The following is a 21764-nucleotide window of genomic DNA, read 5'->3' on the forward strand; positions in this document are numbered from 1 at the left end:
TCTTACTGTTGTGATAAGTAAATATTTCTCTTTTGCTGAAGGTTACATTAATGAATATAGTGCATAGCTGCTCAAGCATGTGTGTGAGAGTGCAACTGTGTGTGTGTGTGTGTGTGTGTGTGTGTGTGTGTGTGTGTGTGTGTGTGTGTGTGTGTGTGTGTGTGTGTGTGTGTGTGTGTGTGTGTGTGTGCGAGCATAACAGTGAGATCTTTTATCTCGCTCACAATGATGCCACAAATAGGCACATGGCTCACTATTCTTGTCCTCTCAGGACTCCTCTGGTGTTCTGGTGGATGTATCCAAGCATACAAGGGGTTAGGGAGAGATTAGGATCTATGTGTGAATATGTGCACATCAATAATCAAATATACACCTGTTTCCAAAAGAAGTTGGGCTGCTGTGCAAACTATATATGAAACAGAATCCAATTAATTACAAATCATCCAAACCCCCATGTTAAATTATAAATAGTACAGACACAAAAGCTCAACATATCAAATGTTAAAAGTGAGAAATGTTTTTTATATTTTGTTGTTTTACAGATATACATCATGGGCATGAATGTCATGGTAGGTTTGGGCTTTTAATGTTTTCTTTGAACTTTCTTTTTTCAAGGTGAAATTCTTCATGCAGGCTCAAGCCTGCATGATCTGGAAAATACTGGAACACCAGCATCACTGTGCACAGTGATGTGAGTTTTACAATGTCCTGGACTAAGAGGGTGATGACCAAGAAAGAATCCTCTGCTCCACAATTGATACCTTCAAGTTTGACTGCAGCTGCCCACACGGACAAGTCAAATTCCTTCTGGTAAAGTTTTGTGGTCAGATGAGGCAAAGATTGAGTTCTTTGACCACAAAAATAAGAGTTTGGGTGTTTGGATGAGTAAAGGCTTTCGAGCTCAAGAACACTACAGAAGCTGTAAACTATGGTGGTGTTAGTATCATGATCTTGGGCTGTTTTGCTGCCAGTGGTACTGAAAGTTCTGCAATTCTTCAACTTCACCTCAAAATAGCAGCTGGACAGTTGAAACCTGGACACAGTTCCAAACATACATCAAAACTGGTTTTGTAATAGATAAACAACAGCAGGCTAACATCAAGCCTCTGAAATGGCCTTCCTAAAGCCCTGACCTAATACCATCCGGCCATACAAACTCCGTCCCAAACTCCACCAACTGGGACTTAACTCCTCTCTGTGCAACTGGATTGTGGACTTCCTCACTAACCGTAGACAGAGTGTCAGAGTGGGTAAGAACACCTCTTCCACCCTTGTGGTCAACACCGGTGCCCCTCAGGGGTGTGTTCTGAGCCCTCTGCTATACACTCTCTTCACCCATGACTGTATTTCCTCCTGCGCGTCCAATCTCATTGTTAAGTTTGCAGATGACACTACAGTGCTCGGACTTATATCCAACAATGATGAGACAAACTATAGGACAGAGGTGCAACAACTAGAGTCATGGTGCCACGACAATAACTTGGTCTTAAACACCAAAAAGACCAAGGAGATCATTGTAGATTTCCGGAAGAGGGGTCATAACAACCATCTGCCTCTCTTCATTGGCAGTGAGGCGGTGGAGAGGGTGAGCAGTTTTAAATTCTTGGGGGTAACTGTGACCGAGGACCTGTCCTGGGGCAACCATATCACCTCAGTTGTACGGAAGGCCCAACAGCGCCTCTACTACCTGAGGAGACTGCGGAGCGCACACATTCCCAGATCTCTGATGTTGAACTTCTACAACTGTGCCATCAGCAGCGTTCTGACGTATGGATTTCTAGTGTGGTTCCCCAGCTGCACCAAGGCCGATCAGCAAGCACTCCAGCGGGTGGTGAAAGAAGCTGGCAGAATTATTGGAACAAGTCTGCCAGAGATCAGTAATATCTTCCCCACTCGCTGTCTGAGGAGGGTGCACAGTATCCTGCGGGACCAACATCACCCTGCGCGCCACCTTTTCCATCTGCTGCCCTCAGGGAGAAGGTACAGGTCTATACAGGCCAGAACATCCAGACTGGCCAACAGCCTGTATCCACAGGCTGTGAGGCTCCTGAACTCTCTGCCCCCCTCTCACGGACAATAACCATATCCAACTTCTTAATAGCAATGAACTGGTCTGCATTGGTGCATCATATCTTTATTCTCTTCCCCCTCCTGCCCCCCCCCCCCTCTTTCTTAAATAGATAACTATCATATCTGATATCATATCTCACAGTACAATAATATTGAATGGGTTGCATTGTTGTATTTTGTCATGTTTCTCAGGTCTTTGTCTGAATTTCTACGAACATTATTGCTAAGGATTGTCTTATTGCATTGGAGTCACACTGGGTTAAATATGTACACTTGGGTTTTAAGGGGTATTTATTATTTTCTTCTTTTTTTGGGGTTGTATGGAAGCCCCAAACGCAATTTCATTGTTCTTGACAATGACAATAAATAAATAAATACTAAATACTAAATACTAAATACTCAACCCTATTAAAATGTGTGAACCAAGCCCAGAAACCAACCTCTGCCAATTCTGCCAGGAAGAGTGGTCCTGCCAAAATTACGCCAGAGTCTTGTTGATGGCCACCAAAAGCAACTGGTTGTATGGAAATTGCTATGAGATATTTTACCAAATATTAGTGTGTAAACTTCAAACTGTGGGTTTCTTACTTCTGTTTAACACGGTACAAGCATTTGCGAGCATTTCTTTCTTCCGTTCAGAGGTTTAGAAACTTTTTGTCATATATTTTTATTCATTATGTAACCATGCAAGATGCAGAATTTGGTTTGGCATTACCATGCTGACATAACCAAGAACCCCTCTGCCAGCAGTGTCTCCCCGCAGAAAATGTTTCTGGGTTTGAATCCACCAACCAGCTGGGATATTTGTGTGTGAAGCTTTTATGTTCCCCCTATGCATGCATGGGTTCTTTCCATGTACTCCAGCTTCCTCCACAGTTCAAAGACATGCATGAGTTATCATGTATTCTAAATTGATTATACCCTCTGACTGTGATACCTTCAGGCTACTGTAATCCTAAATTGGATAAGCATTAAAGGGATGGTTGGTTGGTTGGTTGGTTGGTTGGTTGGTTGGTTGGTTGGTTGGTTGGATGGATGGATGGATGGATGGATGGATGGATGGATGGATGGATGGATTGGAAGTATTGTCTAGACAGTAACATATATTTCTCCAAATCCTGTATACATATGCATTATTTACCATTTACATGGCCTCTATACATGTTCTAGCTTCCCCAATTGTCATTTATATTAATTGTAAAGTAATTAATAAGGCCTCCACAGAGGGAGTCAGCATTTCAAACCTCCTCCCCAACATTCCCTCAAAAAGACCCCTTTGATACCCAGTCATGTTGTTGAGCTGTTACTGGGTTAAAAAGTAGTTGTGTGACGTTTGCCCATGTGTGAATTTAACACTATACAAGATTTCCAGTCGTTTCTTATCCATGTAGCAGCTTTTTCTGAAACACTGACAATCAAATTCAAAATGATAACATGTTCACTGAAAGCAACATTTTATTACATTGTCATGTGATGATTTAGTGCTTAAATCATTTGAAAGTTGTTGCACTTTAATTTATTTTCATTTTATTTCATTACACCACGCAACTTAAAAAAAATAAATACAGTGCTACATTTATTTAGTTTCCCCAAACATATTGTAACTGTGCTTCAACAAAGTATTAAAAAAACCCAAAAACATCTCAACCACCTTTCTCTCAGAAAATAGCATTTTAAATTAAAACACACTCTTGCATATCATTGGATTTATTGGCAACTGTGAGATATTTTAGAAATTGAATTTTAGAGGAAGTAATCAGCGCGGTGGTTTCATGCCAAGCAACACACAGCTGAGATTTTCTTTTCCAATGTGGGTTTTGTCTACTGTAAGACCTTCAACTGGAATGCCAAGAACCAACCACTGCGTGGATTGTTTGCTTAGCTTCTCCCGCTGCAGCCATAAAAATCAAGGGAACCATAGTCAGTAGATAACTCAACACTTCATAAGGTCTTTGTTCACTTTTATGTGTCTGTTTGCTATCTGCTCTATTATAAGCCTGTACACTTGGCTCTCCTGACCGGTCTGCAAAGTCCTCTCCTTCTTTCCAGAAACATTATACTTCCTCCAGAGAGGGTCATGAAAGGAAGGTGCACCTTCTCAGCCAAATTCGGCACACCCTGAGGTAAATGGAACAGAGGGAGCTGATTGGCCGAGAACACCTGTGCCAAGTAGGCACACGACAGGATGAGGGTGTCAGCATCCCATCCCCCCCCCCCCCCCCCCCCCCGCCCACCCCCATAAATGCTTGCTTCCTGCTGTTTTGCTGTTCAGTGTTCGCCTTCTCTCTGCTCCCCCCCTCACTAATCCCACTCTTTTAGCAGGAAGTCATTGGAATGAAAAAAGGTCCTAAATTAAGATGAGGAGGGGGTTGTGTATTGTTCCAAGTAAACAGAGCCCTGCCCAAAAGTCCACAGCAACAGCTAAAATTCCTAAAGATAGACAAGTTAGACTGGAAAGGAGGGGGGAACAATGACGGGGATGGAGTGAGGAGGAGGAGGGCAGATGAGGGCATCGGGGCGGGGGGGGGTCTCCTCTAGGGTCATGCTCAGAGGGCGTCGGGCAGCACGAGAGGCAGGATGTTATGGTTTATTCAGCCCAGGAGTGGGGGCGATGTGGACAAGGTGCGCCTTGCCCTCAGCACCAGCCTCAATGTGATTTATAGCAGCGCTGGCAGACGCTTCTGTCCACAGGGAAGTCTTTGAAAACGCCGTGTGCGTGTGTACGCGTTTGCATTAACATGAGCCCGTGTATATGCACAGCAGATTCTCGAGTGTGCGTGCCCTCTGTGTGTGTGTGTGTGCATTAACTTAAATGAGCAGTTTGAGGCTGCTGGTTTTTAACCTGTGGTTGGGGCATGTTCATGCATGGCCCAACAGAGGATAGATGGTGCGTAATTACAAGCTACATGCATACATTAACACTTGATCCTATAGGTAATGTAAAACACAGTAACTAATAGAAAAACTATGGGAGACAGTAAAGTAATGTCATGGTGAAATTCACACTAGTGGAACAAGTAGTGACATCCTTTACTTAAGTAAAAGTCACAAAAATGACCCCTACATTGTGCATTATAACTCAATGGTATAACATCTCCTTGCATTTTAATGTGATCTAAGTATACTAAATTTATGTACTGGGTAATATACATAAGAATGGACCGTCACAGTCCATAAACTAGGTAAATTTAATTTGATGTCAAATCTTAATTTGCAAAGTAACTACAGTGAGCAGACACACAGAGGAGCACAAGAATAACAATATTTCCCTATTTGAGTTGTGTTTATTTTGATAAGCTGGTAACGAGTAACCAGAAATCAGCACTCTCCTCAAAGGTGAGTGTTAGTCTGTGTATGTGTTTATGTGTGTCTCTGTTTCCATGTATGTGTTTACAGGCCAATTATAACTCTTACCCTCCCGCTGACCTCTGCTAAGGCAGACTGAGCTCCTCTGGTGTGAGAGGTCAATGAGAGGTCACCAGCAAAAGGCCACTCTGCTGGGGAGGTCCTGCTGGGTAAAGCAGGCCAGACATCCACGCTGCACGTCAGAGGTTACACAGATACATAAAGCAGGCAAGAGGGTGCCAACAGGTAGGAGGAGAAGTGTGAATGTCCACTACTGTAACAGGAGAGCAGACTGTTTCAAAGAGCTAAACTTATAACCGGAGACTAATATGTGGTGAGAGAGGCACTTTAAAGCTACTTAAGCCTGTCACTATAGACCATATAGACGCCTCTCTTTATAGTATTTGGGTAAGTGCGGATAGGCTGAAGCACAGGTAAGCTTAAATGATCACTAATTACTCTTAAACGTCTCAGTGAGGTGGAGAAGGCTTTGTGTGTGTGTGTGTGTGTGTGTGTGTGTGTGTGTGTGTGTGTGTGTGTGTGTGTGTGTGTGTGTGTGTGTCAGGGTAGGTGTATGTGTGCCTGTTAACCAACCATATAGTCGTAGAAGCTATTAAAAACTCATTAACCTGCGTTTTATTTGAGGCCCCCTGCCCTTGTCCTTCATAGCACTAATGTATTTTCCGTGACTTTTTCCCCCCCCTCTTCAGATTTAATTTAGCTCCTCTTTGATTTCATGACTCGCCTCTGTTATTGTAGGATATCTTCTCCTTTCCTTGTAATTTTGTTTTATGACATGGAGTGAGTCGAGTACAATACGCCCCCCGGGGAGGACCACTTGCCTCCACGCCAACAAATATAATTACCGCTGATCAGAGGAGTGAAAACAGACCGCCGCTTATCTGCTACAGCTCTTGCCTTTCCTTTTTTTTTTCAAACAGCATATTCAGACGGGGGCTCTGTGGCTGTGGAAGTTTTTTTTTTTTTTTTTAAATGGGGGGAAAAGAAAAGAACTGCAGGCAGAGGTGGTGCAGATGCAGAGCTTGATGCCACACTACACCGAAAAACATAGAAGGTGATGCTGCTTTATTTGTGGACACGGGGCCACCATGTTTGGGGGGAAAAAAAACATATGATCAGAGTTCATTGGTAAAGAGTTGTTTTTAAATTCGAAAAATGACGAGATTTTTAGTGTAATCATAACTTATATGGGGCGATGGCATCTTAAGCCACACCAAACGTTTACCTGGATGTGTCACTTTAATCCAGTCAAATCAGCTTGGACTAGCACAGACAGGTGACCAGTGGAAATAACTGAAGTCGCTGAAAATGCAGCTACGCATTCAAATCGTCCCATTATTGAACGGGGATCGGTGTGGATTTAACCTCGCCTTGAAAAGCACTCGCATAACTAGCTGTGACCGTGGCTTTGCAGTGGGATAAATCAGGCTAAGTCACCGCCAGAAGTAAACAGCTAAAGTCCTTTCATGTTTACCAAGTAAAGTCCTCTGCTCCATGTTGACAGGTGAGAGTTCATAGGAGCAAAGTTGGTCCCCTCCCGATGGAGCTGCGAGCCTGAGTGTGTAACCCCCCAAGAAATGGTGAGTGCGTGCGCGCGCGCGAGAGAGAGCTTGTGTGTGTGTCAGACAGAGGGAGAGATAAACAGAGAGAGTTGCTAAAGGGGCTCTTTGACTTTGAGCGCATAAGCCCTTATTTCATGGTGCCATTGTTTGTTTTAAGGACGTCAGGCTTAATACAGTTCCAGGCGATTTCCCAGCATGTCTGTTCGCCCAAGCACCTCCAAGGCGCTGTGTGTGTGCCCCTCTGTATGTGTGTGTGTGGGTGTGTGTGCTGATATGTGTGAGTGCGCCCTTCGTTCCTGTTGACTTTAGCCCAGCTCCCGTCATAGCCAATGATTTAAAAAAAAAAAAAAGAAAAAGATTCTTCCAAGAAATAATTTACTCAGACTTAACAGAAATCAGAGCGACACGTTAACGTAAAGCTATAGTCAGATTTTACGCGTCCAAAGCAGATGTACGATGTTCGGAATATGCGGCATCTGTGATTTTAATGAGTTCGACTGCAGCCATATTCCCGTCAGCCTCACTGAGCAGCATTCTTTTAATTGGCTATTATTTTCAGGCAGGCCTGACAAGATCCATGAGATGTTTGAGCGAACAGGTTCATATCTAACTGTTGGAAACTGGGTTAATCTGTAGAAAGGTGTGTTTTATCCCCCAGACCTTATCCCGAATGTCAGAATAAACATATATATATACATGGAAATATTTTTACATGTGCCGTCTTCGTGTGTGTGTGTGTGTGTGTGTGTGTGTGTGTGTGTGTGTGTGTGTGTGTCACTGTTTATCATTGCTCCGTGTTTGGTTTGCACATGCATCTCATATTTCCCTGTTAGCTTCTCTTTATGTTGTGTCATACATTTGCTTCTGCAGCTATGGCCAATACCCATTCATGCAAATAAAGCATATTTGAATTTAAGATAGTGTGTGTTTTGTGTGCGTGCGTGTGAACTGCCATAAAACAGGCGATAGAGGATGACCCCAACCCCCGCCACCTCTTGCACGCACGCGCACAAGCACACGCCTCCATAATCGCCACTACTTGTAGCCTAGAAAGAGAGATGTGGGTCACGGAGGGTGGTAGTGGTTGCGGAGTGGGGGGGTAAACACACTGTGCCAGTTATCACAACCCGGTAGCCAAGGAGTAATATCATTAATAAACATGTGTAAATTGCTGTTATTTTACTACAGCGCTGGGGCCTTATGGAGCTTTCTTATATTTCAGATTCCATTTTACCTTGACCACAAAAACAAGTGCACATTTTCCTCCTGCATCCTCATCTCCGCCGTGAAAGCTGAATACATTAAGTCCTGGACATGAGGCCCAACAAGGACTTCAGACTCCTACTCACTTATTACACTCGAATCCCGAAATCCTCCTCTCCTCTCCTCTGTCCTGTCTCCTAAACCTTTTTATTCAGGGACCCGGAGACCTCTCCGGAACAAAACAGCTTTTAGCGCTACCATCTCGCCCTGCTTATGATTTCGCAAATCTCTCTCTCTCTCTCTCCCCCCCCCCTCTCTCTCTCTCTCTCTCTCTCTCTGTGTCGCTCTCTCATTTCTCCAAAAACTGTCTCTCTGAAAAGAAATGAGCTGTTGTAGGAGCTCATCAAGTCATTATCTGATTAAGGTCATTTTATAACTGCTGCTCAAGAGATTTCTTCTTCTGCCAAATAATATTCATTCTTTCATTAATTCAGGAAACTTAAATTCATGAAATCTCCACCGGCTTAATAATAATAATAGATAATAATAATAATAATAATAATAACAGTGATAATAATAATAATAATGGCGACATTGATCAAAATTCATACTAAGGAAAAATCCACTGGCTCCTCTCCACTTCGACATACCATGCGCCGAGTGCGTGCACTTATTACCACTCAGCACGAGATAAAAATGTGGCTTTATAACACCTCTGGGAGAAATATTGTTTTTGTAGCCTCCCTCCTTCTGCATTTGGGCACAGCTCTAATAAATATGTCAGTAAATTCGGCCATCAGTGCGCAATGTCAGAGCGTATTATCAGTCTTGGGCATCGAGGTGTGTCGCACTCGATCCAAAAGAGGTGGTGGTGGTGGGGAGGAGAGAGGGAGTTTGAAACAAATCCACGGGTTGATCCACCTGGAATGGGCCGCGATAAGAGCAGCCAGTGTTAAACCACACGTTTCCTCTACACCTCATCCGAGTCTTCCTTTTCCAAACACGCTTTCTTTAATGTCCCGGCCTGTTTTTCCAGCCTGTGTGCGCACCGACGGCACCCAGGGGAGCCGAGGCCAAATCAGCCACAGGCCAGTTAGGGAGCAGGAGGGGGGCCGGGACACCTGCTTTGGAAAAGCCACTCCAGACACCAAACTTTGCTGACTTCGTTGCAATTCGTTCGTCCTAAAAAACACTTGCTTGCGACATGGAAAAGAGACTCGCCTTTTCCTTTTTGGCGCCTGACAGAGGGGCATATGGAAAATAAGATTTCTCGTTAAGTACTTTAGGATCCTGTTTGTTCAGTAGGATAAAAAAAAAAGAAAAAAGAAAGAAGAAAGAAGGAAAAAGAAAAAGAAAAAAGAAAAAAGAAAAACGTGCAACAAAATGGATCCGAAGCGAGAAGCATGGAATAAAAATAGCTGATTTCATGAGCAATTGTGCAAGAACTTTTTAAACCGTTTTAAAAACATTTGTTAAATATAATTTGAGAAAGAAAAAAATGAAAAATCAAGTTTTTACGTTACTATAATAATAATAATTTTAATTATAATAATAATTTTCTTCTGAAAACTATTATTTGCCAACCTGGAACGTAAGATCAGCAGTATAGATGAATGTGCCATGTACCCTCAAAAACAATCGAATAAAATAATTCTCTCAATCCTAAACATTAAATCCAGCCCCAGTAAAATGTTCGTAATATTAAGAAAAAATTGTGAATATCACCTGTTGTAAATGTCGAAGGTTAAAACATTTGTTTAGCCGCGCGCAAAAGCGGCTGTGTTATGATGAAGCATCCAGTTTGTAAGAAAGCAGGAGGACTGAGAGCGAGCAGCCGTCATCATTTCATAAATCAGAAGCCTCGTGGAAAGGATCAGGTGTCACTGTGCGCAAGGTTGTGTTACAGGTGGGTGGAAAAACTAATAATATGTTGAAAATCATTTGGTTTGCAAACATACAGGTAAATTCTTTTTCTTTATTCTTCTTCGTTTTACCACCAGGTTAGAATTCATCTTTAGGGGGGATATTTTAGTGACAGCAAGCTGACAGAAGCTTCGTGACGATATTCGGCTCTTAATTGAGCTTTTTACAAAAGTGATGTTTAGTTTTCTTCAGACAGTGGCTTCTCTGGATAATCTGAATTCAAAAGCAGAGCTGTAAGCGTGATGTGCTGCTTTGCTTTACTCGTCCATTAATCAGACTTGGGTGCAACCAATGAGAAACCCGCGTGCGTAAAATATCTCTACATGCCATTTTTATCCCCCAATACTCAAGTGACCCCCAACTTGTTTGTCCCCCACGAGAATGCACGGTCTAAACGTGTGGCAGTGTTTTTGCCGGAAAGATAAAAATAAAACAAAAAAGTATATGCGGTATATACCCATGACTGATCTAAAAAAAAAATACGCCGTGCATAGTTTCCTCTGACATACAAGGATCAAATTACACAGTTAATATTATTATATTCCAATCATTAAAGATGGCTGGGTTTGAAAGAATGCCTAATCGAGTATGATCGAAACTTGAAATAACAGAAGGGTTAAAAAAAACTGGATTCCAAAAGAGACCTTTAATTTGAAATTTATTGCAAACAAATAAAACGAAGGCTGAAAGATGTCTGGAGACATTTGCGTAAAAACGGTACAACGTTTACTGTTAACAATAACTTTAATATGATTTTTAATCCGTTTCGAAATGAATCAATTTATTTGATTCATATTCCCAACAATTATTATTTCAAAAACATTCAAAATTCTTGGCTGAAGCTACTGACACTTTATTCCACATTTCCTGGGACTACGCAGCACTTAAACCGTTTATTACAGAAACTTTCTTTTTTTTTTTTTTTAAAGAATAACCATGAAAATAAATAACATAGCCATGTGTATGTGTGTGTCTGTGTGTTGTGATTTTCCCCGCTGCTTAAGAAGTGTCATGTCAAAGTGTGTAACGATTCTTACTCGCGTCGTCGGTGATTTGTGAAGAAACATTAGTAAGACTGCTATTTCCTTTTTTTCTCTCTCTCCTCCTCTCTCTCTCTCTTTGGTAGCATGCTCAAGTCCCATTCTCTGGTCAAGTTCAGCGAGTTGTTCTCCGGACCCGACGGACGCTTCTTATTGGTAGGTTGCGACCGTTACATCACGCCGCTCATGACGCGCACGTCTTCCTGTTTCCTTCAGCCGTGTCTTAAAGTGGATCTTAGTGGCGGAGGAGCGCTCCAGCATCCAGTCCTCTGCATCCAGTGCGCCTCGGAGACACACATACACGCGGTCTCGCGCTCTCTCTCCCTCTCTCTCTCTAGCATACTCTCTATGTCTCTCACTCTTTCACACAGCACAGGATAGAGGGAGAGACCGACGCGCAAGAGCTCTTTTCATCTTCTATATTTTTCCCCTATTTTGTTCTTTTCGCTCGCGTCGCCGACTTTATTCCAGCTCTTCATTCTCTGAGACACTGTTATATTCCAGCATACAACAATCCTCGGTGCCCTGCGCGTATTCTCATTTTTCCCCCCCGCAGGAGTTCAGGTTGTCCCCCTCTTCATCAAAAGGGTAAGTAACCTTGTCCTCGGATACCTCCCTCTCTTGTTCTCGTTCTGCCTCGCCTGCGCACGGTGGGCGGAAAAAATAAACAAATCAAACATCGTTAACGGGGAAATTTATTATGGTAATCAACTGCTAATCATTTCGATACGACATTATTTGCTCTGTTTCGTACCCTCATCTTGATCTGTGGTGAGAGTTGCGCGAGCAGCCCGTGTTTGTCTCGAGGATGATTTGCGAGCGGTAGCCCAGCCTTCCTCATCAAAGCACAGAGATCAAGTTGATTTCCCAACTTTAAAAAAGTAAGTTTGGGAAGCGAGTTTTTGTGCGAAAGGAATCGTGATTTCTAACAAGGGCTGTTTTTGGTTGGTTTTTTGGTTTTGTTTTGGGTTTTGTTTTTTGTTTTTTTAGGCTTCATGTGTTTGGCTCTCCTCCGCGCTTATTGTAAACTGTGAATTTGCTATGACCTCATATTGTCTTTGTCCCATTGGCTAAGTCTTATTTCGACTCATTACGGGTTTTTTTTTTTAATTGATAAGTCAAACAAAGAGTCTTGCACAGTAAACTACCGAGGTACTCAGCCCTCCCGGTTGGTAAATGGGGTTTCTATCTTGTGCGGTAGCTCTCTAGGACAGATGTGATAAAGCGCAGTGTTTCGATTGTGTGCGCAACTCTTTTGATATCCAAGTCTGTTCGCTGGCAACTAAACAGATATCCAAACCAACAGATTTCAGTCTCACTTGAAGAAATGTTGCCGGACTTTTAGTTCAAACCTTAAAGAATTATTTTTAATTGAGTTTAAAACTTGAACTTTGCTCCTTTAAAAAAAACTTTTTGCATTTTCCTTTTTTTCCGTGAGAGGTTTAAATGGTCCTTTTATGCGTGTATTGTTTATGAGTTTTTAATTAAGGTGTATCCTTTAAGTTTGAGTGAATTTCTGTATGTGAGTATGACAGATGCTTAAAATTGTTGCAAGTTTTTTTTCTTTAAGAGAGAGAACGGGAGAGTGTGAGAGTGCGCATGGGCAATAGGGGACAGGTGCGTGTTCGGCAAAGACAGGTGCTGGTGACTATTTCAAGCAAGTTTCCCGAGACAGTGAAGTGCGTTTTTTCTTCTTTCATTCTTTCTTTTTTTTTTTTTTACTCGTGTGGATGTATCAGGTCTTGTCTGTATGCCTGGATATGGCTATCACGACCTGAGCCAAAGGCATTTATCAAATGTTTTATTTTAGAATACTGGTGTCACAGTTTAACCCAGTGTGCATCCAGTAAGTCTGTACTTTCACAGTTTTATCTGCTACAAAATGTAATTTTTCCTCCCTGAATTACATCAAATACCATGTGCAACATGTGCACCACACTGCACAGTTTGCAACAAAGCCAACAGCGATGTTGTGTGTGTGTGTGTGTGTGTGTGTGTGTGTGTGTGTGTGTGTGTGTGTGTGTGTGTGTGTGTGTGTGTGTGTGTGTGTGTGTGTGCGCATGCAGTGTGAAAGTGTGGGCCTTAGTGGCAAGACAGAAGTCTTTTAAAAAGTCTTTTCACATGCACTGACAATGTAAAGATGATACATTTCTTTTAGTTGTAGCTGAGGAAAAAGTATTCCTGAATCAAAAGAGAGAAATTTCTCCTGCTGTTTGCTTTCACTTGCACTTCAAAGAGAGCCTTCGAAATGAATGCCTTTGAATGTTAAATTATAAACATAGATCTGAATCCGCCATGTGACATGACTGCAGCTGCATTTCCATGTGAGCCAAATCAATATTTTTTATGTTTGCACACTATAAAAAATTAAGTTACCTTAAATTCATTAGATTTTATCATTTTCTGACTGAGCCATTGCGAGTCCTGACAAAAACTGTCTTGTTTAAAAATTAAAATAAAAATGTCCACCTACACTTTTATCCTAAGAAAACACTGAAACAATTCACAAATGACTCACCTCAAAATATGTAATTTTTTTTACAGAAATATTAAATTGTTTCTGACAATAACATTTGAGATAGGCTGCATCTGATATGGCTCTGACTGAGGCACTGCCACCGCTGCTTACATAGCATTATTGATGCAGCCCTGTACTGACAAAACGTTTTGCTTTCAGAAGGGCATTAGGGTTTTTTGTAAGAGCGCTTTAAGTTGCTCCTTGCCAGAGTTGACCCGCGTGACCTATTCATTTGAGCAGAATTAACTGCCCTTGCCAGATGAAAAGACAAACAAAAAACACAGAAGTGAGCTCATGCTGGCACCATAATCAATAGGCCTATTTTGTGTTTCTTTTTTGTGTCACTTTTCCCATTGAGTACGATATGATGGCCATATTGATTAATGTGAATGCAGGACTTTTACAATTGCGCAAAGACTAAACGTGGTTTTAAATATTTTGAAATTTCTTGTTGAATTGACCGACAGCGTTTTAGGCTTCAGTGTGTGCAGTGATATGTAGAATGTGTACGGCATCCTCCTGCATGTTTTTTTGTTTTTTGATGATCTTAACCCTGTTTCTTTTTATTTGATTTTGTGAGCTCCTACGTTGGCTCTCACTGCACAATCATGGAAATGAGGACAAGTACTTAAGTAATTATCATAATTTTATGCAGCTTTGTGTTCCGTGGGAATTGGTTCAGTGTCGCGCAGCATGTAACATGGGACAGGATAAAATGTAGGACTTTGCCCTGGAATGTCGAGCCAAGGCCTAATTCTGACCCCGTCTCCCTTTAGCCCTGTGTCCTTACTACCTAAATGTAATCATGAATGTTTAACGTTCATCACTTGCAGAAACTAAGACGAGGTACTCCCTGCTGCTTTGAGAAAAATATCTTTAGGTTAGACCCATCGAATCGGCTACTCCAATTCTCTAGAGGTTAACGGATTCTGACTTTTTCAGTATATGAAAAAATGTTTAAGCTTTTTTCTTTCTTTCTTTTTTTTTTTTTTTGGTACAGCTTTGGTTCTTGCTTAAGGACAGGCCGAAGTGAGGGAGTTAGATTCTGAAAATATTTTTCACTTTGGTGAGTCATGCAGCTGTGATTTTTTTCCCCCTCCAGGTACTCAGAGGCTTTGATCCTAGAGGACTGGGTGTGTGGGATATGGCCCAATAGCAGCAGCCCGTGATGCCGGACCATGACAGCGACTCCCTCCTGAACAGACAGACCAAGCGAAGACGTGTGGACATTGGTGTTAAGCGGACCGTGGGCAGCACATCCTCCTCCACAGCAGCAGTCACCACAGCCACCACTGATAACATTGCCCGCGCCAAAGCAGCCATTTTTAGTGCCATGAACTCTTTGAGCTCTCATTCTCACCACGGATCAGACACCGACTCCATGGAGTGCTCCGTTGTGCAGCCACATGGTGGGCCTGGCGTTGTGTCAGCTAGTGACAGTGAGTCCAAGTCCAATGTACTCCGAAAGCTACTGAAGAGGGCCAACTCATACGAGGACACCATGATGCCCTTCCCTGGCACCACCATTATCTCTCAGCTTCTCAAGAATAACATCGCCAAAAATGGAGGAGGGCCCGAGAGGGGAGAAAGAGGGGACCGGGGTGATAGAGGGGACTCTGGCTTCCCTGGATCAGGGCTCTCTAATGCAAGTTCTGATGCTCCCCAAGAGGATGCCTGCAGTAACTCCTCCCAGGACAGCACCCCACAAGAGTGTTTGTCACCATTTGGCCGTCCTCCTGGCCTGGCCACCTTTGACATAGAACGTCTCAATGATGAACACCTGCGTGCCAAGAGAGCTCGCGTAGAGAACATTATCCGTGGCATGAGCCATTCCCCCAGCGTGGTAGTACCTGCTGCTACCCGTCATGAGCGTGACCATGATATGGATGGAGAACGGGACATGGAGCTGGACTGCCCACCTCCTCAGTCTCAACAGCAGGCCCCCAGCAGCCCACGGGGAGGCGAGGTGTGCAGCAGTAGCCGAGAGAACAAGCGTAAACAGCGTTTGCCACAGCAGCAACAGCAGAGCTTCACCCAGCTGGTATGCCAGAGAAAGGAACAGAAGCAGGAAGAGCGACGGCAGCTCAAACTGCAGCTGGAGGACATGCAGAAGCAACTACGGCAGCTGCAGGAGAAGTTCTTTCAGATATACGACTCAACTGATGACTCAGAACACAACGACCTCCACAATGACATAGGAAACATGTCAGAGGACAGCCCAGCCAGGTCTGATAACGGAGGTGACGATCGGGGTGGAGATGACTTGCGCTCAGACAATGAGATGTCTGACCTGGATCCGGGCCATTTCATAGACAGGGCGAGGGCATTGCTTCAGGAGCAAGCCCTGCTGGCTGACGGAGAGAAGCCAAGAAGAGAAGGGCTTAGCAGGAACAAAGGACACGGAGGTCCGGGTTCCTCGATGCATGCTGAAGGCAAACAGCTGGCAGAAACGCTGAAGCAGGAACTCAATTCTGCCATGACCCAGGTGGTGGACACAGTGGTTAAGGTGTTTGCAAAGCCTCCACGCCCTACACCTCAGCAAGCCTTTCCTACACTTTCCATACCTCCTGAAAGATTTCCTTCTGCTGTCAATGGAGACAACCCCAACTTTCACACCGCCAACCAGAGGCTGCAGTGCTTTGGCGATGTCATCATTCCCAATCCGCTCGACTCCTTTACCAGCATGCCCGGGATCCCCGGCGCAACCAATGACCAAACTGAGGCACTGCCCTTAGTAGTGAGGAAAACACCCAGTGAGCACCACCACCAGGCCTCAGCTGTGGGTGCCCACGGTGGAAACCACCACCCCGCCCTTCACCCCTCCTCACTCTCTGCCTCCATGGGCTTCAGCCCCCCATCATTTAGACACCCCTTTCCACTGCCTCTCATGGGCTACCCTTTCCAGAGTCCTCTTGGCGCACCCCCAGGTAGTTATACAGGCAAGGACCGTAATTCACCAGACTCCATGGACCTGTCCAGGGAAAGCACCAGCTTGAGGACCAAGATGTCGTCAGGTCATCACCTGGGGCACCACCATCGCTCTTGTTCTCCAGCACACCCCGGCAGCACAGCCGAGGGGCTCTCCCTGTCCCTCATCAAGTCTGAGTGCAGTGATCTCCAGGACATGGCTGACATCTCACCCTACTCAGGCAGCAATGTATCCTTTAACAAATCAGGGTGGTGTGCGTGTGAGTGTGCGCGTGTTATCGGTCTCAGCTGCGTTTGACGCTTGAAAGGCCAAATAAATAAATGTTTTAACATTGTGTGGTCCCAACTTACAGAGGCATCAGACTATCTCATGCCTCTGTAAGCCAGGGGGGGGAAAAAAATCAGATTTCTGGTGGTAATTCCCCATAGATACAGGTTCGAAACACTGCATCTGAGCCACAAAGAGTTAAAAATCAAATCTTTTTGAGTATGTTTGAAACTAGCCTAAGAAACTGAGAAATTGTTGATGAATCACTTTTCCTCCCACTGCTGTTCTCCTCTCCATTGTACTGCATTGTTGTATTTATTTTTACACTCATACCTCTTCCTTCTCACAGCACCCTACAGCTTTTTCTTCCATCTTCAAACCTAAGTGCTTTAAAAGCCTTCTTGTCACATATCGCTTACTCGCAAAAGATTAGGCCCCCCACGACATTAACCACCCCAATTCTCTTTATAAAAATGGCCTGGAAGAGCAAGGAGGGGAATAGCTTCCTGGAACTTGGCACACAATAGTGTTATATAGCCTGCCTTATAGTTTAACCCCTGTGTGCCCCAATCATGCCCTGTGGATAAAGAGGCTATCCCCTATGGGAGGCTCAAATTGAATCCCCTGGGGACACGGGACTAATAGCTTAAACATTCAGTGCCTTCTCCGTTTCCTGTGTACCTCCTTAGTCCCTAAGTATTCAACACCCCTTAACCCTCATAAAAGTTTGATTGGCGTCACACTACCTTTTTTTGTCTTCGTATCATTAACATTCATTATGTGCTTAACTAATTAATCCTACCGCTTTGTACCTGTTGTCGATATTATTAGCGAGTGAATATGTACACTTAACACTTTGGTTCCCTCGTTTGTGCACACCTGAGTGCAGAGCCTTTTGTGTGTCTGTGTGCATGGATGCGTGTGTGCGTGTCTTTTTGTGTGTGCGTGTCACAAAAGGTTTGCCCGAGGATTCGGGAAAGATGTATATTTATGATTGCTTGTGTTTTCTCTTGTGTTCCTCTTATCATCCATCGCTGTTGTAAAAAGCCCACAATCATTGTCGTTTCTTCTCTCTTTTTTTCATTTCATAAAGATCTGTCAACAGCCCGGGGGGCCCTTCGGCTGTTGCTTGGCAGCCAAATACTTCTTTTTTTGTTTTCCCTCCCTGCAACCCCCCACACCCCCCTCCTCCCTCCTTTCTGTCTTTTCTTTGAAGCGGACGTTAACAGGTGTTTGCAGCGAGCTGTTTATCTTTCATTACCTCGCCTTGTCTTGTCTTCTGACCCAAGGGTGAACGCTTTCCAGAGATCCATAATCCTTTGCTTCTACAGGCTCCCGATGGAGGGATGAAAAGAGAGAGACATACAGAGACTGAGAGAAAGTAGAGAACAATCAAACCACGTATGCCAGATGCTGTGGCTTTCATTGTAGCATTTATAAATTCAGGGCATTAACAGACGTACTCTTAAATGGAAAAGAATCGAAAGAACATGTCCACATGTGTTTGACATGTGCTTGTTTTTATTTTTTTCATATTTTATTTCTCAATCCACAGGTTTCGAAGCAAAGTTGGCCATTTACGAGATATAGTTTTGCGCATTCTTTATTTTAATTAGCGTGACATGTATGAATTTGTTTGTTTGAATTTGCATCTGTTTTTATAGCAGCTTCCATTAGTGTGTTTTTTTTTCCCTAAGCCTCAGAAGTCAGGGACAGCTTGTCAGACATTTTGCGAGGTGTGTTCAAGTTCACCAGGTCTCGGCAGTATTGTGGAGCAGATGGCTGCTATCAATTTCCTCATTTGTTCACAGTCCGACTCCAAATTTTCTTGTCCTTACACCTGGAATTAGGAAGTAGAGCAGCTATTTTCCTCTCATGACTTTGGGCTTTGGGGAAGTGTTGTGAGAATGATGATGTCTTGTCAGATGTGGCAGGCGAACAGTGGGCCAGCTGGTGTGAGTGCACCATCATGACAAAATAATAGCCTTGCACACCACCCCTAAGTCCAATCACAATTACATTTGCAAGCTGTGAGTGAATTGGAAATAGAAATGTCTCATTAGGAAATATGAAGCTTCTTAATTGGTGGCTCAGTGGAGGTGGTATGGTGATATAACCGGAGAGGTGAGACCTTAACATCTTTGTCTTAGAACAAATTTTAATTTCGGCGATAAGGACGTAGAGGGGGGGGGGGGGGGGGGGGGGATGAAGCGACCCGTATACTAATTGAAAAAGCAAAAACAAATTAATCTAAGTGTAAAAGCGGGGCTTCAAACAAATCCCACCTTGCCTTATTGCAACAGAGATCTCTTTTCCTTCTGCCTCTCCCTCTCGCTCGCTCTGTCTGAAGATCCCATTGTATCCCCTCCACTCGGAGCAGATGGTGTGGTGTGGAAAGTGAAGTGCTGCTCTTTTGGCCAGGCCTGTCAGAGTAACACCAGCCTGCCAGGGTTTCCCCCACAAGACCCTCGCTGCGTATACAACTGACTCTCCCCTCTCTCTCTCTCTCTTACTGAATCACACAAAGTAGACAGGGTCTTTAAGGAGCCAACCCAGCGTGGTTCAGCATTTGCTGGCTTTGCCGTGTAACCCCGAGGCCAAGGGCAATCCAATCGAGCAGCTGATGCCTTCTTCCCGCTCTATAGTTACAGCTACATCTGGACACTTGACTGATTTTAACGGCCGCAGTCACCCCGGTTCATCATAAATTATGTCGAGCAATGTATCCTGTCCGCTCAAGTGTAAACAGTCTTCGGGAAAACTTAGAGCTGTATCTCCTGTGTGATATAAATCCCTGCCTCGCTGATGAAAACCCTTGTTGAAACAGCCCGGGGTTTTAACACGTTCCCCCGCCCCCCATCCCTTGTTCCCTTTTCAATGTCTTATCCTCCAGATTGATATTATCAGTTGCATTATACGGCCGTTAATTCACCATGGAAATGGCTTGGGCCGTTCGGTGGCGCAGATGTGTTTCATTCTCCCCATCACTGGCTGAGTCCAAAGCCTCAGAGCCCCTCTTCTCCTTCTCCTCCTCCTTCTTTTGCTCCTCCAAGGGTTTGGCAGCATCAGAGGAGCTGGGGGGCAGGGGTGGAGCAAGGGGGTGGAGGAGGGGGATGTAATTGAAGGCTGGAACCATGCTATCCCTCAAGGTGCCCCCACCAACCCATCTCCATCCGCTCGCTGCTGCTCAATCCAGGCGATCCATTAGGAAGACGAGGGAATCTGACGTGTATTTGAATATAGTCTCTGTGAGCACGAGCTGGGTTTTTGTGCCGGTGTTCAGGACTATCTCCTAGACCTTGTTTTGTCACTGATATGAAGCCAACATCAGACAGTCATATTCAGGCTTGGCATGTGCTGTCGCCAAGCCATTAGGCCTTCTTGCCCGTCACTGGCGTTAACTGCTGTCTTTGTCTGTGATATGCAAATGTCTCCTTTTTTCTTCTTCCTTTTTTTAGGGGGGGGCGGAGGTTAGCACAGGGTGTAGGCAAAGGCGTTTGCTCGCTTTGACTGTGAAATGAGCCTCCTTATGTAAAAGCAAGAGCTGTAGTGCTGGCCAGCTTTTTATTTACCGTGACGCTCTCACACCTGATACGCACGATGCTAATTGCAAGCAAATGGTTCTGCTTTGGTGCACTGTCTTCAGCCTCCTCAACCCCCCTCTGCAGTAACCCCGCACTCATGCCTAAAAGGAAATTTGGTTACCCACCATCCAAATGATTATTTCTTGCCAAAATTACTGCCATTTATTACCAAGTTCTAGTTTGTGGCAATGTCTGTGTTTGCTTGATGTAGAAGTTTATTTTTGATGTTCTCCCCCCTCAAACTACTGTCGTTTTCCTTAATACCAGCTGTTTTCAGATCCAAGAAGGTCTCTCCCCAAATCATCTGAAGAAGGCCAAGCTCATGTTTTTCTATACCCGCTACCCAAGCTCTAACATGCTCAAGATGTATTTCTCTGATGTCAAGGTGAGTCCAAAACATGCTCATGATCTACAGACTTTCTTTGACCTTACAAACCTTTCCATTTTTGCCAGACACCCTTCAATAATTTGCTTTTAATGTTGCTTTGACGATCTCTCTGTTTGCTGTCTCGTGTGTAACAAATGAAAGACAGGCAGACACCTTCTCCGACTTTGTCTTTTGCTCCAGTTTCTTCTCTACTTCCAACACACCTGCTTTAAAAGGGGAAGTTTGATTTGTTAATTGTGATATGCCAGCTTCGGTTGCCACGAACAATGTACACTTGTCTTCCCTTAAAACGATGTTGTTTCCTTTACTAAGGCATTGGCTTTATGCAAAAGACGAAAGAAGAGGAAGTGGAATGGGTTTACGTGAGGGAGCTGTAGAGCCTATAAGTATTCTAAAGATAAAGACCGGGATGAGTAATGGAAGGGTGGAGAGGGCAGAGAGGAGGATGGAGCCTAGAGACAGAGGAGTGGTTATCTGAGCAGGTGTAAGGAGGACGGTTTAATGGAGGGAGAGGCGAAGCAAACAAGTTCAGTCGGGGAAGACAGAAGGGATAAGTGCAAGCGTCACTTGGGAGTTTAACGAAAAATTTGGAAAAGGAAGAACAATACTGCACAAGAAAAAAAAGGACCAGTAACACAATGGCCGTTGTAGATAACATGGTCGTTTTGTGTTATCGGTTTTTTTTTTTTATGTATGTATGCTTCTTTTTGGACTACACAGAGGAGTAAACACTGTGACAGACCCAGGTTTTCTCATTCAAATCAGAAGATAACGGTTCCCTTTTTTTCTCCCCTCTGCTCTTGTGTGCTGTCACCACCAACCGTGACTCGCGGTTCACTTGACTTTCACTCGTGATTTCTTTGGATGTTTGGAAATTCTCACATCATTTAAAAAAAACAAAAAACAAAACAACA

At 43.9% G+C, this 21764-nt stretch overlaps 1 protein-coding gene across 3 annotated transcripts in view; it reads left to right on the plus strand.

Annotated features, from left to right (window-relative positions):
• The first annotated feature begins 9689 nt into the window (after positions 1 to 9689).
• The window catches only part of LOC101476671 (prospero homeobox protein 1), a 32883-nt gene continuing 20808 nt past the window's right edge, over positions 9690 to 21764 (plus strand). Inside the window, exons 1-4 of one of the 3 annotated variants that reach the window (XM_012916633.5) lie at positions 9690 to 10107; positions 11251 to 11320; positions 14785 to 16839; positions 20740 to 20847. In XM_012916633.5, the coding sequence (XP_012772087.3) occupies positions 14851 to 16839; positions 20740 to 20847 (2097 nt within the window). In that variant the 5' untranslated portion in view covers positions 9690 to 10107; positions 11251 to 11320; positions 14785 to 14850. Of the gene's footprint in view, positions 10108 to 11250; positions 11321 to 11346; positions 11753 to 11820; positions 12046 to 14784; positions 16840 to 20739; positions 20848 to 21764 lie in introns of those variants that run through there. The other 2 variants (XM_004541809.5, XM_004541808.6) reach the window with 2 other exon arrangements.

This window comes from Maylandia zebra, linkage group LG15 (genome assembly GCF_041146795.1).
Source record: "Maylandia zebra isolate NMK-2024a linkage group LG15, Mzebra_GT3a, whole genome shotgun sequence".
Taxonomy (NCBI): domain Eukaryota; kingdom Metazoa; phylum Chordata; class Actinopteri; order Cichliformes; family Cichlidae; genus Maylandia; species Maylandia zebra.